General features: G+C 32.6%; 1 protein-coding gene across 5 annotated transcripts in view; it reads right to left on the bottom strand.

Annotated features, from left to right (window-relative positions):
* FAM135A (family with sequence similarity 135 member A) overlaps positions 1–19,082 on the bottom strand; it is a 100,904-nt gene that overhangs the window by 48,051 nt on the left and 33,771 nt on the right. For all 5 annotated transcript variants that reach the window (XM_044676021.1, XM_044676023.1, XM_044676022.1 and 2 more), the window contains 4 exons: positions 18,170–18,219; positions 13,523–13,678; positions 2,413–2,486; positions 6–160 (listed from right to left, as the gene is read on the bottom strand). In XM_044676021.1, coding sequence (XP_044531956.1) covers positions 6–160; positions 2,413–2,486; positions 13,523–13,678; positions 18,170–18,219 — 435 coding nt within the window. The remainder of the gene's footprint in view (positions 1–5; positions 161–2,412; positions 2,487–13,522; positions 13,679–18,169; positions 18,220–19,082) is intronic.

The following is a 19,082-nucleotide window of genomic DNA, read 5'->3' as shown; positions in this document are numbered from 1 at the left end:
CTTACCTTCAATAACAGAATCTAAATACCTATCTTCAAAGATTATAGGTAATGAATTGAGATCTCCATCAAGTTCACTACATTCAATAGGAAGGGGTGGAAGAGAGCTGCAGAAGGAAGTATTTTTTATAGCTGTGCACATCTGTAGATGACTCTGAGCACTGAAAAATATAAACCATTAGTCAGTACTATAATATAAACCCCTAAAATTCAATTCTAGCCCCTAGACTTTCCATGGACCCAAGAATTAACCAATGAAAGTAGCTAGACCTAAAGGCACAATACCTTGGAAAATGGGGAACAAAGGCCAGGACTTGAAAGAGGATTCCCTTTTTCTCTTAAGTTAAGGCAGAATGTTATTCACTTTATGTGTATGTGTATTAAACCAAAAAGGAGGAAATTTAGAGCTTATAAGGTTATGCTTGTTTACTAAAAACTTCATGTACAAAATAAATACCTCAATCCCAGGATGTAGAAACTAGATACAACAAACTGGTATAAAATATATTTGTTTTAATTCCTTTACTATATTCTGCTTTACTAGGTAGTTGGGTGACATGTAATGGTAGATAGTGTTGTACCCTAGGAGTCAAGAACACGATGTTCAAACAAGGTCTGAGAGGCAAGTCACTTAACTTCTGTCTGCTTGTTTCCTCATCTGTAAATGTGGAGAGGGGTAGGAAACTAATAATAATACTTAGCTCCATGGTTATGAAGATAAAATGAGATATTTTTAAAGCACTGTACAAATCTAAAAGTACTATGTAAATGCTAGCTATTAATATTATTATCTTGTGTTTATTTTTCTGCATTACTTTTTTGTATAAATCCTTGCTGGCATTATTAGTATTAATATATAAATTTCCCAAATGTTAGTATTTTAAGGAATTAGACCCATCTAATATACCGTGAAATACACATAATAGTATGATAAAACATACCAGCACATTTATATTGCTTGATGCTAGTATTGAGAAGTTAAAACAATGCCCAATTGCATTTATTTTATTTAAACAGAGGGAAATGATAGTAAAAAGGAAGAGAAAAAGCAAGAAAGTACAAGATATATTACATTTGCCCAGAGTATAAGGTTAATGTAAGGAAGCAGTGGGAGTAGAAACTTAAGGGGCAGGTTTGGACCAATTTTGGAGATCTCAGAATGCTAGACTAAAGTGTTTAGACTTCATTTAGTTAGTCTTTTAAAGGTTTCTGAAGAGAAAACAAAATTATCTATGGTAGCAGTATCAAACTCAAATAGCAATGGATCCTTGTAGGCCATTTATCAACTAAAAAAAAACCCCAAATTAATATGTTGTATTTCTATTTACTTTGTTAAAAAAAACTTTCCCTATTACATTTTAATCTAGATCTAGTGCTCTTGGAGTTTTGTGGGCCAGGTTGGAGATTTTCCCATCTCTGATATATAGTATCACCAACTGCCTATTCATCATTTTGGATGGAATGCTCCTTAACTTCTTAAATGCATGATACCCAAAATAAAATTTTTATCTTTCCTTCTGAACCCACCCCTCTGAAATTTTTTCATGTTTGATCTCTGACTAGCCCTCCAGTCTCTGGGGTTTGTAACCTTAGAATCATGCTCTTTACTCTTCCTCACTCTATATATTCAGTCAGTTGTGAAGTCTTATTTGTTCTACCTCTACAACTTCTCTCACATTTTTTCCTTTATTTACTCTCAAATGGTTATTCCAATAACTTCCAATTTGACTTACTAGAGACTTGAAGTTCAACTATATTCCTCAATACCCTCCACTGGAACTTTGGATTCTGCCTCCGGAATTTTGGGCTCCAATAGATGAGTTGTCACTTTCTTTTTTTCTGGAATGAGGCCTCCATGATCACTTCCTGGAAATTTCTGAACTATGATGATTCACATGTACCTCATAAAATTCTATTGCTTGCTTATACTTGGATCCCTAGCACTTAGCCTGGTATCTTGCACAAAGTGCCCAGTATAGCTTTACCATACTGTACCACTACACAGTCAACAGAAGAAATGAAATTAATTTTTTTTAGATACTAAACTAAAGCAAGATGCAAGTTTGATAATGTAGGCTAATGACAATATATTTGCAGGAGATAAAGATGTAAATGAGAGGATCCAGATGTTGGGAAAATAAGAGGTTCCTTTTTAACTAGTAGGATCATGTGGCCATAAAAATACCAAATCAAAGGGAAGCTGAAGGTTATGGTTGGTCAGGTCATGGATAGAAGATTTCTATACATTAGAATGATGACTAGTGAGGCAGAATTATTTTGGAATTTGATTCTTCAGAAATTCCTTTTCTTGTATATTTAGAGATAAATGGGACTGATTTAGTAAGACAGAAGTTTCACGCAAAGAACATTAATATCACTCAAAGTATTTTCTGCTTTGTGCTACTCTACTTACTGGAGTTCTTGATAGGCAAGGGCTGCTTGCCTTGGATGTTCAAAACAGAAGAATGCTTCAGAAAACCTGCGTACCTGAAAAACCCCAAGAATTACAGAACAATTTTAGGGTAAGGAGACAGTTGAAACTCTTAAGAATACAATTAGCCTATGATGAAATAGCCTATGATGAAAATACAGCAAATGATATTTATACTAATTTCAAATGACAAGAAGCAGTATCAGTGGACACCTGTTGATCAAACTGAAATAATATAAGAATAAGAAAACAAACATATGTGAAGGGTTCTGAAAGAAGGCTATGCTTAAAGTTATAGTCACAGAATTAAGGGACACTTGCATATTTTGCCACAAAGTACAGAGAATACCTCAGCCATGTGCATAGCTTTTATTGTTCTGTGAATGAAGACAAGTATTACAGCAATATTACTGTAAAGTATACTAAGTGTGGAGAATATCCCTCATCTTCACTTTCTTTCCTAATCTCCTGTAAATGCCCAGTACCAGGGCTATCTAATCTTTCTTCCTCATGAGAAACAAAACTAGGAAAGAATCTAAGAGTCATTTATACTTTTGATATTCACTCTATACTAACACCTCTTAGCAGACCTATTTTGCCAAATTTCAAGGTTAAAGCAGGTCTCAGATATCATTTAGTTGAACTTATACTCTATTGATAATATTTTCTGCAACATTTTGTGAGGTGATCTTCCTTACGCGAGGGAGAACCCACTACCTCCTGAATGAATCTATTATATTTTTAACTATCTCTAAATGTCACTAAATGCTTTCTTATATATAAAGTCTAAATTTATCTTCTTGCAAGTTCCACATGTCACTTTGCTTTCTAAATCTCAAAAGCATAAGTTTCACAGATATGACAATCCTTCAAGTATTTGAAGCCCACTATCATATCCTTTCCTTAAAACTTCAATGAGATAAACACCTATGGTTCCTTCAACTTGTTTTCTTAGGAAATTCATCATTATCCTGAGTCTTCCGATATTATACAACTGATCAATGCCCTTTCTAAAATGTAATATTCAGGTTTGGGTTTATCACAGAAGAGAATATATGTCACAAGACTATCACCTTCATAGTAATTCTACACTGTTTCTCTTAGCCAAGTACCTTAAGATTATGCTAGTTTTCTTGGTTGTCATATTCCATTACTAATTCATATGGAGTTTACAGCTGACTAACTATAGTTATTTTCAGATGAACTGCCTTTGTTTCCCCCTGCTTCCCTCATATTATACATTAGATGATTTTTTTTTTAAACCTAAGGATAAAGCTTTACAATTAACCTTGGCCAACTGGCCTTAGATTTGGCTCAAATAGTTTAGTCTTTCAAAATTTTCTTGAATATAGATTCATCCAGGGAATTATCCTGGTCATATTTTGTTATCTTCAAATTTGATAAGCATTCTGTTTAAATATATATTTTCAACCTTTTATCTATACAGTTAAAATGTCATCTCTGTTATAAAGATAAAATGGTAGATGTAACAGGAATCTTTCCCCTTGCTTTTGAAACCATACTCTGCCTAATGCAGAGGAAGACAGCTTTGGCTGAGAATCCCATTCAGAAGAGAGGAACTGAGTCAGAAAGGCTACAGTTGGCTCTTCCTTCTACCACCCAGAGATATCTGGATTCCTTCCAAAAAGAACTGGGGATATAATCTTGCCTGAGGCTACTGGATAAGAAAGGGCATGTCTGGCACATAGCAGGTGCTTAATAAATACTTGCTGATTAACTGATTCCTTTCCCCTATATTACCACCCTGGACTTGATCTCATTTTCCCATTGGAAATCCTGTCATGCTCCTGGTCAGAAAATCCAATATTGTGGGTCATTGCTTTTGTTGCCTCTCACTTCCATGTCTATAGGATACAGAGCAAGGAGCACAAAGCTGGAGGCAACTAGATGCTCTAATTAAGTATTCCTAAGGTGAAAGAAGATTTAAAAGTGTGCTGACATGTAGGGGAACAAACAGAGAAAAGAAGGGGTGTCAAGAGAGCAATGGAACTCTGGGTTTTAGGGATTTTGATCTAGGAACTCTATCTTTAACATCTGTGCATGTCAGTATATTTGTTATCACAAATCCGAAAGCATAATTTAATGTCAGATGTTGTCAGGAAAACTAGACAATAACAAAATTTTAGATAATGGGAAACTTAGAGAACTAATTCTAATAGTACCATTTATTTATTCTTTCAGAGACTAGAGACAAGGAACAATATATATATTGCTTTACTTGATTTAAAAGGCTTGTGGAAAAAGGAGTCAAAATCAAGCCTAAAGGTTTTGGAGTCAAAACTTATCTTCTGGTCTTACAACTTTAGGATCCATGAGATTGCTAAAAATGCAATTTTTTGTTTTTGTTTTTTAAAAAATCCTTTTCCTCCACCTTAGAATTGATACTAAGTATGGACAAGGCAGAAGGGCTATAAAGGCTGGGCAACTGGGGTTAAATGATTTGTACAGGGTCACATAGCCCAGGATCTCCCATCTCCAGCCTTAGTACTCTATCCAATGAGACATCTAGTTTCCCCTAAAAATGCAGTTTTTAGCTAATGTAATATAGACTGACACTTTCAAAAACAGTTTTTGGAAGAACAAAATAGCTTTTATTTATTTATTTTTTTAGGCCCTTACCTTCTGTCTTAGAATCAATACTATGTATTGGTTCCAAAGCAGAAGAGTAGTAAGAGCTAGGCAATGAGGGTTAAGTGACTTGCCCAGGGGGACACAGCTAGAAAGTGTCTGAGGCCAGATTTGAATCTAGGACCTCCTGTTTCTAGGCCTTCATCTCAATTTACTGAGCTACCCTGTTGCCCCTGAAAAAATAGCTTTTAAAGCATGCAGATGTCATAGAAATTGTAGCTGATATCTTCAAAAGAAGCAAGAATAAAATAGGAATCAGGCACAATCAACCACAATTACAGACATACAATGATTAGCATGTATCTACTTCCTAAAAGAAAGATGTTCATCTAGGAAACATCGAGAGACATTTTTTGTTTTGTTTTTGTTTTTGTTTTTAAATTTTTAAACCCTTAACTTCTGTGTATTGACTTATAGGTGGAAGAGTGGTAAGGGTGGGCAATGGGGGTCAAGTGACTTGCCCAGGGTCACACAGCTGGGAAGTGTCTGAGGCCGGATTTGAACCTAGGACCTCCTGTCTCTAGGCCTGGCTCTCAATCCACTGAGCTACCCAGCTGCCCCGAGAGACATTTTTTGGACACGATTGGTATGTGAATTTTTCTTGACTAAGCAAATGGAGGGAAGGTTGAAAAAGAAAATAATTTTTTAATTAAAAAAAGTTTTAAAAAGAATGCAGGGGATAAAATGAAATTCTTACACTGAGGAATTTCAAGTATCAAAGAACACACATCTTCATGTTAAAAAAATTGGTGCTTAAAGGAGGTAAATTTCAAATAACTGTAATATTAATTTAAAGAGAATTTATGTTCTTTAGTATATTCAAACATAATCCTGATATTATTTCTGTTTAAAATTATATGGGGAACTTACCAAAACCTTAATGCTCAAAATGCAAAGTGAGAAAAATCCAGTTAAATACTATAAATAATGAGAAATGTTTTCATTAGAGAACTTTTATCATAACAGTAAAATGCAGCTTATTTGTAAAGGCTCTTTTATCTTACATTAAAAGGATATCAAGTGAGATATCATGTGGGACTAATCAAAGCAAAAGTACAAACAGGGGAAGTATAGTAAGTATATATATTATATAAGGGGAAGTATGCAAGTACAATGAGCTATGATTTGATAAGTGAAGGACACAAGGAAAAGGGAATTGTAGTTTTTATGTCAATAAATTCTGAAGACTTGAAAATCTTGTACTCTGTTATTTCTTTGAGTACAACATACACAAAAACAGACTAACAACAGAATGTTTCCTTAGCAGGGCTATCCAATGTATAAAAACCTGGTTTAAAATGAAAAGAACTGCCTACATACAATAATGCTTTCCTACTGACAAATTTTAATGGCATTAAACATGACCTATTTAAGTAGTACCAGAAATTAAACTATTTTTAGGAATTAGTCCTTCACCAAGAAGATACCAAAAAGACACCCCAAAATATAGAATCGCAAATTTAGAGCTGGAAGAAACAGTGGCTCATTTAGTCCAATGTATTCATTTTGCAGTTGAGGAAACTAAGACTCAAGAAGAATAAGTGACTTGTCAAAGGTTGCACATGTCATAGCAGATGTGAGATTTCAACCCAAGGTCTGACTCCAAAATCAGTGTTTTTTCCACTGTACGCTATCACATACTTTGACTCAAAGAAGACAGCTCTTTGAGAGTAGTGATTATTTCATTTTTATCTTTTATTTCAAGCACCTAGCACAATACTTGGGAAATAGTAGGAGCTTAATAGCTGCTTGGTGATTGCAATATTGTTGTAGATTAAAACTTAAAGAATAATGTCAGTTTATTCTCTTATTTTGGGTTCTGTCAGGCTCATTATTTAAATCAGTATCATTAAATCCCTAGAATAAATGGTGGGAGGAAAAATTATTTATTTTATAACACAGAAAACACTGTTAGGAAGTAGATAGCTGTTTATAAGGTCCATCTGAGGTATGTGATTTAATTATTTTAGAAAGGAAAATCTGGAAAGCAATGACACCACATGGCCAAAATGTTAAATGCAAAATAGTTTGTGTATGCCAATAATTAATTAATGAAAACCTATGCCTATTATTAAAAATATCTAGGAAAATTTAGATGTAATAATTTTCAGTGATTAAGAACAGATTATATGGAATTAAGAATTTTAAGTATCGTAATACTGATTTATTAACTGATAGGCATTTATATTAAGTCTCTATTATGTGCCAGGCACTGTGTTAAGGAGTTGGTAATTCAGAGGGAAAAATGAACCAGTTCTTGTCCTAAGGGAGGACCAGTGCCCAAAATTTAGTAGGAGCAAAAGAACCGATCAAACTACATTTGAAAATTACACAGTTCTTTCAACAGGCTGTTTTCCAACACAAATTCCCAAGTTGTTTTCCTACAAGAAATCTCATTTTTTATTGAAAAATGTTCTCTTGATGATGGTATATTGGCTGTAAATTTTGGAATACCACAATCTCAAAAGAACTGCAAGTATGTGACAGAGAGAGCAACGGAGGGATGTATAGTGAGCACAAGGAGGCTGAAGCATGTCTTAACTTTAACAGAAGTGGAAAAAATGACTTTAAAAATATCATCAGGGTAAGAAACGTAGGACAAGGAAAGGAATTGGGCCAGTCATTTATCAAGAATGAAAGAAGAAATATCAAAGAGAACACAAAACAAAACCAGAGTCTTTGGTACATCATTGTTGACGTTATTAAGAGGATTTGAGGAAGAGTATAGAACAAGAATTATATAGGGAAAAAAAAATGTGGTTAGCTTGAGAGGTCTATCAATGGATGAAATAAACACAAAAATGAGACCAGATCCCTTGAGGTACTGAAATAATGAGATTCAAAAGAAGCTTTGAGAACTCCCCAGCCAGAATGGACATATAAGCACACTGGGAAGGATTATTTAATAATATTTAAAAGACTGGTTAATATTTTTTAAGATTTAGGAGGAACATTTATTAAGATTGCCTTTTGCTATGGTTTAATTCCAAAATATATTTAAAAATAAAAATAACGAATGGCCATGAAATTAGAAGAATATCCTATTTTGAATCAAGGACTGACATTCTCTAACTATATAAATCCATATGGCTTTGTAAAAGGTGATTCTCACTATTATAGGAAATAAGGTTTAAAATTTTAATAAAAAGTTAATTTCCTCTCTACCTGAAGAATAAGAATAAAAACAGTTATAAAAATCAACAAAGAAGGTAATAAGATGTCAGTTGCTATCCTGTCTTTTTTTCTAATTCTTTAATAAACACAAAGTAAGAATTAATTTTATTAGGAAAATCTGGTAGAGTAGGGAAATAACAAATACAGCCCAAAAGATTGGGAATGATAGCAAAAGACCTTCCCCAACCCTCCTCAAAGCTCTGTCTCCAAAAAATGTTTTTAAAAAGTTATAATTACAACAAATATTGTTCAGTAGAAAATGCTGCTTATTAAGTAAAAGACTCCTCTTCAAATAACACTGCTTAAGTAAAAGAAGAGGCAGTGTGGCACTGAGGGAGGAAGTATTACACACAGTGGCTACTCTGGGCCAGGCATTGTGCTAAATGTCACAAAATTATTTAAATTGATCCTAAGTAGGTGCTAGTGCATAGTGAACAAAGTGACACAGAGTTGGAGCCAGGAAAACCTGGTTTCAACTCCTAAGGAAGTCATTTCACCTCTCTTTAACTTAAGGCAAATTCCGCTAAGATAATAAAGTTAGACTTGATTTGTAGTTTTTTTCTGCTGGGAAAGATCCCTATAAACCCCTTAAGTGTTTTAAGTCCTCAAGTTCAATTCTCTACTTTCCTATTATTTGTGTAAGAAGTTACAAAGAGTAGATATAAAAATTCAGTTTGTGAAAATATTAAACAGATTTTTCAACAGCTCTATTAAGAATTGAAGAAAATATAGCTTCTTAGAAAAGTAATATATAATAATCATTGATGTTACACAGTTCAGAATGAACAAATACATATCTATTCAAATATATATGTACCACTTTGGAAGATTTATATTCTAATGAGTTTAACATTCAGATTTATTCTTTGCTTCTTTTAGCTCATAATTTTTAAAACCTAAAGAAAAAAGACTACCAGCAGAGGTCACTATACACAAATATATTCTCTTTATTTTCCTTTTTAACTTTATACTTCTACTAAATTTCACTATGAGTACTTACAAGTTACATCCCTTAATTTGCTCCAACTTTTTAATATAAAAACTTGGCTTAAAACTATTGTGCTCTTTAACTATGAAGGAAAAGTTATATCAAAGAATGATCTCAAGATTCTCTCAAGTTCCCTAAAATGCCACTCTATTGTGAAAAGAAGAAATGAAAGGAAAAGCCTTTCAATTCTTAAAGAAATTAGTACTAAGGAATCACTGGGAACATTTCTATGGCAGCATCACCAGAGTAACAAACTCACTAGTTCTGCTATTCCTTGTTTTGGTCTGTACCTTTTAAAACAAGCAATTACAAAATGCCTATATCATGTGCCAGACAAGTGTTAGGCTATTATAAGAGTCTATTCATTACAATTAAAGGGAAAAATATTCAAAACAAGTGATGATTCTTTCATTATCCATTCAATCTAGCTTTTCTCATATGATGAAAAAAATTTAATAGGAGTACAACAAAGGCACTGAACATAACTTTTATCATTTTAAAATGTTATAAGATACTTTTGGGTCTTTCAAAGCCTCAGAGTCATCACTATGAAAATCAATTATCACCACCTTGACTATTAAAGAGTTCTCATTGAAGAAATGTCAGAGGATTCAGCTTTTTAATAGAACACTAGATGGTTTTTTGTTTTAAAGTACTAGTACAGGGCAGCTAGACAGTTCAGTTGCCTGGAACTAGGAGATCTCAATTCAAATCCAGTTTCAGGCATTTTACTAGCAATGTGGGCCCTTGGCAAATCACCTAATTGACTGCTTCAATTTTCTCATTTGTAAAATAAGCTGAAAGAAGCAAAGGTAAACCCTTTTCAGTATCTTTGCCAAGAAAATCCCAGAAGGGGTCATGAAGAGTTGGATGTGACTAAAATGATTAAACATTAACAATTCAAATTTTTCCCTTAAACAGATTTTCCCAATTATTTTCAATTACTGAGGTTTTTAAAATTCAAAGGAGTAATCTTTGTATCAAACATTAACAATAAGTTTGCTATCTTTAAGTAGAAACTGTATATTGTGAAGATATTCAAAGAAGAAATCATAAGGATAGAATGTAAAAGTTCCCCTTCTGAATAGAGGCATGAAGTTTGTTTCTTGAGAATATAATGCTATTATATACTATTCAAAAAGATTATTTGAAAGGTTTAATTACTGTCTACAATTTGTAATTATTTGGCTAAGAATCCAAGCCACCCACAACCAAAGTGCTCTTAAAAAATGCTCAAAAATAAGCTCTCTGAAAAGCCGCAAAATTTTAAAATTTACTTTTCTCAAGCTCAATCTATCTTCCTCAAAACATGATGTACTTTAAACACAATTTTTAAAAATGAAAGGTTAGTCAACAAGAGCAGATGATAAAAATCTTTTTTTTCTAAGTTAAGAACTGGGTCAAGGATAGGAAAAGTCCAAGATCTTTTTATTAAGAATTAAAGAAGCAGAGTGCAGCTAGGTAGCTACACTAGGCCTAGAGATGGGAGGTCCTAGGTTCAAATCTATCCTTGGATACTTTCTAGCTGTGTGATCCTGAATAAGTCACTTAATCTCCATTGCTTAGCTCTTACCTTTCTTCCACTTTGGAACCAATATACAGTATTGATTCAATGATGGAAGGAAAGGGTTAAAAAAACCCAAGAAGCAGTTATATAATACAACAGTCTAAGCACTACATAATGTAAATAATACACAAATACTTAAAAGCTTCTGGTGAGTACAGAGTGCAAAGTATTTGAAAAAACATGATTTTAATTCTTCATATAATGTAGAACCAATATTATATTTATTCATTAAGTTTGCCCTCTTCTTGACTTTTTGAGTCACATATTAAAATCCTCAGTCTGTCTGACAGTCATCATGGAGGATGGACTGTTAGGACAAAACAATAATAATAAAAAAGAAGGTAAGAAGTCATTTATCCTTATCATCAAGTTCCATGTGGGGACTTCACCACTTTAGCACCTAATTTAAGGAAGTAGAAATTGGAAGAAGTTTGTTAAAATAGTTAAGACAGTAGCAAATCCTTAAAGAAAAATTCTATTTTTTGAGGTGACACAATTTTAAAGACTTTTAGAGTTGGAATCTCAGGACACTAGAAAGAGTAAGATTCCAAAAAAAAAAGTTTAAGATCATGGATTGAATAACAAAAATAGATGACTGAAAAGGCATTAGCAACTACAGTCCCATTAGCTTACTTTTACATTTCCATACAATTTTTATGGCCACACTCTATACACACATCAAAGATATGACTAAGGAAGAGATGAAAAGAGGTAGACTTTCAGTGTTTTCTGTTAGAGACTATATTTCAGTACAGACAAAAAGTTGATTTCACCATTTTTGCTTCTTTATTAAAAGTATGTAATGGAGCAAAGCAAAAGGCAGACTTAGGGGTTTTCAATATCTCCCACACCAGTTAATGTCACACAAAATGCATAGACATATATTGTCACAAGTAATGCATATGATGAAAAAAATAATTTTATTTAAAGATCCTCTAAGTATAAACACTGAGATAAATGTCTTCGAAAGATATTTACTAGTGTCATGAAGACTAGCTTGCTCTAAATGGTAAAGTTCCCAAGAAGCTCCTATTCCCAGACAGCACTGTTTATCATATAGAGACAAGGAACACCAGATCTATGTTCACTTAAAAGAAACTAGTCTAGCAATCCACAAAGCAAAAATCAAGTGAATAAAGACTTATTGAATCAAGCAATGATGAGTGCCAACTACATACCAGCCACTGTGCTGGATGGTAGGGACAGAAAGACAAACATGACACAGTAGTACTTGCACTCAAAGAGTTCACATTCCAGCAAGAAAATAATATGTACACTGATAATCATTATAATTAGTAAACACAAAATAAAGGACAATTCTAGCAAAGAGAGCACTAAGAATTTGGAAGTTGGGAGAGGATCAGAAAAGGTATGAAGAGTGATGCTTGAACTGAGCTTTGTAGGAAATAAGGTGAAACATATTAACTAAATTATAAAATAAGGGAAGATGGGTAGATTCAGCATTTATCAAGACCTATATCTTAGATCAGTTATATAGCTGTTCAAAGACCCAAGCTAAGAGATGAACAGAAAATTATATGGATCACTACATTCTTGAAGCATTCAAAACTGCAAGAGATGCAAAAGATAATGGAAAAGACTGAATGAAAGGTGAAGTATATTTGAAATAGCATGAAAGATATTATTGAGAATGTGTATGGCTGGAAAATGAGGTGAAAAGTATAGAGAGTGAAAGGAAATGGACACTAAATGCTAATAATGAAAGAACTGCAGAAAGACCATACATGACCTACATTCTTTATGAAAAACTTTATAAAAAGACATGATTTAAATCATCTAAGATAAGGTGAGGATAAACTATAACCTGTTCAAATTGAAGATATATTCATATCGATGGGATCTTGGATTCATTAAAGTAATATCATCTAAATCTGAGTCAAACTGATTAGCACAATGAGGAAGTATAGTATCATAAAAAGAGTATTGATCTGGAATCATATGGCATGGTTTTGAATTACTAGTTCTGTCACTATATGAATGACGATGGGAAACCCATTTTCCTCATCTGTAAGATGAAGGGAGTATTCTTAGACAATTTCTAACGTACTTTTTGGCTCTAAATCCAATGATGGGCTCTTTATCAGTAACTATATAATGCCTTTTGTTTCTATATCATAATTGTTTCTGGAAATGCCAGTCCCCCTGGAAATTAATTCTCTTTTGTATCATATAAAAGAGTCAAACAAAGACAACACCAGACAGTGACTGGAACTGACAATATAGACAATATTTTGCCCGCAGTAACCTCCTTCTTCACCATTAGGAAGAAATGATTCCTTATCTGGTCTCCATAACTATTTGGCTACCTTTTAGTCATCTTTTTATTTACACTGTTGAAATTTGTGTGTGTGGTGTCCTGATTCTGTTTAAATTTTTTAGAATAATGTAATTTAAAGAAGCTGTGGTTTAGGAGTGAGGAGTGTAGGGTTCTATTTCTGCCTCTGCTTCTAAATGCCTATACAGCCTTAGGGGAATTGATTCATCCTCTGGACATGAATTTTTCCACTCATAAAAGGAGGGAGGCCAGATAGCTGCACTAATAATCCCTGGTCCTTCTAGCTTTAGATTTCAGTGATGTGTGTTTATGTGTGAACTTGTTACTTCTGTATTCATAAACTTCAAGTTTCATATCTTAAGATAATCTAGCAGATAAATGGCAACTTTCAACATGATGTTCTGCATTTCATACTTACCCTTAATGTATGATGTTCTTGTGCTAATAATGCTGTTATTTCATTCTGTAATGTTATAACTTCTAAAAACTGTCCCCAGAGTGCCATTAGAAGTGAGCAAAGCTGTGCAAGATTCATATTTATGAGTTCTGCCAGTTCATCAGGATTTTCCATTTTCTGAAATTGTAAGGGGGAAAAAAATCACAAACCATTATTTTCTAAGAACTATTAAATACATAAGCACAATTCTGTGTAAAAATGCTTACAAAATAAAAGAAAGGTTGAGAACAATCTTAGTTTTCATATAAGAGCATCACTGCTTTTACCTTTTACTACTTATTTGTTTCATTTTTAAAATAGTAATACTAATAGTTTTATATATTATCTCGAGCAAAATTTTAAGGTCAAATTGTTTCAAATTATAACAGCTCAAATGATGTAAAAAATTACCTGAAAATCTTCTACATTATATTCTATAAAATATAGTACTCTAAGAATACAGACAACAAAACAGGGTAACTTTATACATAAATACACTAATGTGATTAAACAAAATAAATAAGATTTGAGATACTAATGAGATCTTATAATTACAGACTTTAAAATACATGGTTATAGCTATGTGAGATAACTTATGTTTATGATTCCATAGAAAGTACTGGTATTTTTTTGTAAATTACTGTTTTGGGACTTCTTTGAGTCTAGGGTTCTAAAATTTTGGTTTGCCTGAAGCATTCTGGAATGGTCTACATAAATAAGTGACAGATCTTCTCACTCTGGAGATCAAATAAAAGAATGTAATGACTACTTTTTACAGTCATCAGGGAGAGCATTTTCTGTTCAAACACAAGATAAGACTACAGAATTACTTCTAAAGTATGCTCTAACTCTTTTGAGATTTGAAATTTTCTAAACCCTGTAGTTATCCTAAACATTCTTGCTTAACAGTGACAATAAAATTACTCCACATATTGAAATATTCATGGAAACATCACAAAAGTTAAACTACTACTAACCTACTGTGAAAGGTAGAGTCCACTAAAAGAGGCAATCACTTAGCTGGTGAACTGCTAAATAAAATAAGAATCTCTTAGAAGAATAAAATAAATTTAGTTCCAAATATTCTATTTTTTTCATGGAAGTAATTTTATTCATAAGAGCAAGTATTTAAAAATAATTAGCATTTTTCTTTTCATTTTTTCCCATTAACCTAAGAAAAGGTGCTGTCAGTAGTTTCAGTCTTTTGAACATCAGCACTGTAAGGAGACTATGCACAGACATTTAGAAATCCAAGAACTCTCTAGTAAATCTACCTTACTAAAAAAACAGTCATTGAGGTAGGGAAATATCATAAACTGCGTAAATCTAGCCTATTGTTTGTTTTTAGTTTGGAACAGTTTTAAAATTTTAATACACGGCAAAATGGTACAAGCTACAAGGTACAAAATGGTACAAAGCAAAAACCTAGGAAACAATGAAAACATTTTTTTAATGTTTAAGAAATGTTTTGGCAACAGGGAAAAAAAAAACTGAGTTTTATTAACTGAGCTGTTACCTAAAAAGATGTTCAAGTTAATGTACTCTAGAAAAATGTTCTCAGTTCCACCTAATACTTAGCAAAGAAGTTTGAATACAGTGCTTAATAAATGCCTGTTTATTGAATGAGCTCAAAGGGACCTTAAAAGTCCATCTAATTCAATTCCCTTGCTTTAAAAAGAGGTTGAATGAATAAATCATATTAAGTCATACCACTTAATTTCAAATTGAATGATAAAACATTGTACCCTGATACCTTAATCAGGGGAAACTCAACTAATCATTTAGATAAGTGAAATGAATAAAAAAGTCCTTAATCAATTAATGTGATTGACAGGAATAATGTGGAGAATCTAAGAGATTTGAATAGGTTAAGAGGAGAGAGCATGCTAACTAAATCTTTTGATTAAAGGAGGATTCTGTGAACTTTGGAAATTTTGAAGACTTCTGACCTACCCATCTCTATACCAGCAAGTGTCTTCAGAACTGGATGACAGAATCAGTACTAGGAGCCAAGGCTCTAAATGAAGATTCAAGGCTCTACAAAGAAGGCAGAAGAAAATCTATACTATGTAAGGGGTAACAACTTGAGGACTCCAAGCAAAAGGCCTTTTAGGAATTGTAAGTTACCCCTTTGCCAATGTGTTCTCTAAGCCTGAGTCTATTTCCCCTTAAACTCTACTGATGGTAGAATTTGTTAGACCGGTGGGATATGTTTTATAATGGTACTAACTATTTCACCTCAGTAAAATATTCCCTTCAAGCTAATTAGGGGCAACTAAAGTGGTACAGTGGATAGAGTGCTAGGCTTAGTCAGGAAAACTCATCTTCCTGAATTTAAATCCAAGATCAGACACTTATTAATTCCGTGTCGCTGGGGCAAGTCTTTTGTTTGCCTCAGTTTTTCATCTGTAAAATTTGCTGGAGATGGAAATGATGAACTGCTCCATTATCATTGCCATGAAAATCTTAAATAGGGTCAGGAAGAGTTGGATATGAATGAAAAACAACAAAAGCTAATTAAGCCCAGATGACTGATAATCCTGAGAACACAGCAGAAAGAGGACTTGATCCAAATGAGAAGAACCCCCAACTCCTCAGGGATACCTCTTGAACCACGAGGAGACGTGTAGCTAGCTAGTCTTGCTAAATATGGGGAACCAAACTCATCAGTATAATTAGGAGTTGAGATAATGATCCTCTGAATTAATATATGCTGCATAAATAAGGAACCTGAAATTTAATCAATGAGCCAACAAGCATTTATTAAATGTTTCCTGTGTGTCAAGCATTCTGCTAAGGCCTGGAAAATACAAAGAAAAGCAAACATAAAGCCCTGCCCTTGAGGAGCTCACAGTCTAAAGAATTTATGCAACTGGCTCAAGGTAAAAAAAGACCTTGTTGATGTGAGATCAGGTCTCTGATTTTTAATCTTCATGTAAGATTCTGTAATATTAAATTTCGATTCTTACTTTCTACAAGTACTATATAATATAGTCTAAATGTACAGGGCTAAAAATGAACCTGAAAGTCTCACCACTTCAGAGTGGCCTTATACTATAGAAAGAATCTTTTAAAGACATAATTTACATTATGGTATATCTAAAATCATGTGATGGTGTTATTCTATTATACTTAACAAGATATTTTATAATTTCTTAGGAAAAGATTCTATTTTGTTTGTAAATGTCATTTGTATCAGTTTACCAATAAGGAATGACATTTAAGCAGAATTTAGGGATGGAGGTGGATCTGTGACTTCATTGGTGTGAAGGAACTTTGTACTCAATGTTAGGTCAGCCCTTCTCTGCAACTTATGGACTTAGAGAACTGCCTGGAGGCTAAGTGACTTGCCCAGAGCCACAAAGCTGGTATGTGTCAGATTTGGATCCAGGTCTTCTGGGCTTCAAGGCTAGCTCTCTATTTAAACCTGGATAACTCTAAAAAAAGGCTAAATACCTCCAATTCTAAAGTTAAAACACACACACACACACACACACACCCATTGTATTATAGTATAACAATTAATTAGATAAGCACAATAAAATTTAAAAAATGTGTTTTTTCTGGGTATATATTACTTTATGCCTCTTCTTTCCCAAGGATGTTTAAATATTATATAAAATAAATAAGTGTTTAAATATTACAATTAACCTGAGTCTCATAACAAAACTAAAGAAGTTTGACCTACAGATTAAATTTACTTTAGTATCTCAAATATTGTGATCAAGTGATCAGGTTCTCAGTTACAAGACTATAGATTTTAAAGGCATTTTGGCAAAAATCATTTTTAAAAAACATAAACCAAAATCCAGTCTGAAGTCTAGTAGATTGTTTTATGCCCCTCCACCCATTCCTTTACTTTTCCTAGATGCAAGTCAAAAATACAATAAAAAGACACAGAGATGATAGTCAACTTCTGTTTATAAATACTATTTCTTTCTAGCATAGACTGGGGGACAGAAGGCAATAGGGCAGGTTGGGAAAATGGGTTAATAACTTTTTTAGCATATTTCAAGTCACTAAATACTACATTCAAGCATTATTGTAAGTATTCACATTCAATATGGCCATTCGTACGCTTAGTTTACAAAAGAAAATACAAACACACACCCCAGAAACAAATATATTTGATTTTTGAACCATCTGTACCACTACTTCCTTCTATTATTCATATGAAAATAAATTGCATAAATATTTTCAACACTTAAGCTGTTTATTATGAAAAAACTTCCAGCTATAGCATTGTTAATAGGGAAAATAAACATATATTTTCTTTCTAAATAATGACAATAACAACAACTATAAGTAGTCAAATGATATTTTTTCAAGAAAAGTAATTTATAAAATCAACCCAGAAAATCTAGGGTAAAAATGATCTCAAATTATCTGAATAAAAATTAAAATCTTGACCTTTCAAAAATATATTTCAATTCTGCAACTACTTATTACATAGTAAAGGGCAATAATAAAACTTTGAGATGTCATAAATTTTATTTCATACTAGAGTAAAATAATTTCTAACCAATTTAAGATTTTATTTTAATAAGATAAGCCATATCTTTGCATTTTAGAAAAGGTGACATAAACCTTCGAAATAATTCAATGATTCTTAAGAGAAGTCCAAAATACCTTTACTTCTTCACATAACTCGGTAAGGCGAGCTTCTACGTCTATTTTTTCTGGAAAAAATAAATAAATAAATAAAATAAAGAACAGATAGATGAAATACTTGAATGTTTAGAATTATTCTGCAAATAATAGTTAAATTTTCTTCTTATTTAAACAAGTATAAGAAATTCCTAAGCTAGATTTAAAAAGTTAAGTAAAAACAGATGTAATTTACCATTTTTCATAGGGACATTAACTATACCAGTTCAAAAGATAACCATTTTCTAAATTGCTGCTCTAAAATAACAGAAGAATATAGTATCTTTTAAAACTAATATTGCCATAAAAATATCTATGATACTCATGTAGTGACTTACTCAACTTCAGTCAAAGGTTACCATTCTCTATTATGCATATCATTATAAATAACATACATCTTGAAAAACTTTTGTCAACAGAATCAAACTTAAAATAAACTTGGAATGCTATGTAACTTAGGAAAAACCTGACAAATTATTTTAAATGAAATATTTTCCAATTTCATGTTTTATCAATTAGATATATTTCATATCAAGTATTCCTGAAGAAGGTACATGGATAGTTTAATCTAGATTTGTGTAATAAACATTATAAATACCTGGATGAAGGCAGCATGAACTAAAAGTACTTCCAATATGAATTTAATGGAGCACTTTAAGTAGATAAGAGCACTTCAGTTTGGATATTGTATAGTTGTAATTTTTATTCTTAATTGACTTCCTACCTAGAAAACTAAAACAGTATCTTTAGCTTCTGTGAAGGTGAAAAAAAAAGCCAAATTGTAAACCCAGTATTATAAATTTCAGTTACAGGAAAACTCTGTTTCCTCATTTTCAATCATGGGAAATTTCCTACCTTTAAAGGTAGTCTAAAATGTTTGTCCCTTCATTCAAAT

The sequence above is a fragment of the Gracilinanus agilis genome, chromosome 4, assembly GCF_016433145.1.
Source record: "Gracilinanus agilis isolate LMUSP501 chromosome 4, AgileGrace, whole genome shotgun sequence".
In the NCBI taxonomy this organism is placed as follows: domain Eukaryota; kingdom Metazoa; phylum Chordata; class Mammalia; order Didelphimorphia; family Didelphidae; genus Gracilinanus; species Gracilinanus agilis.
Note: the sequence above shows the minus strand (reverse complement) of the source record. Positions and strands in the feature narration are given on the sequence as shown.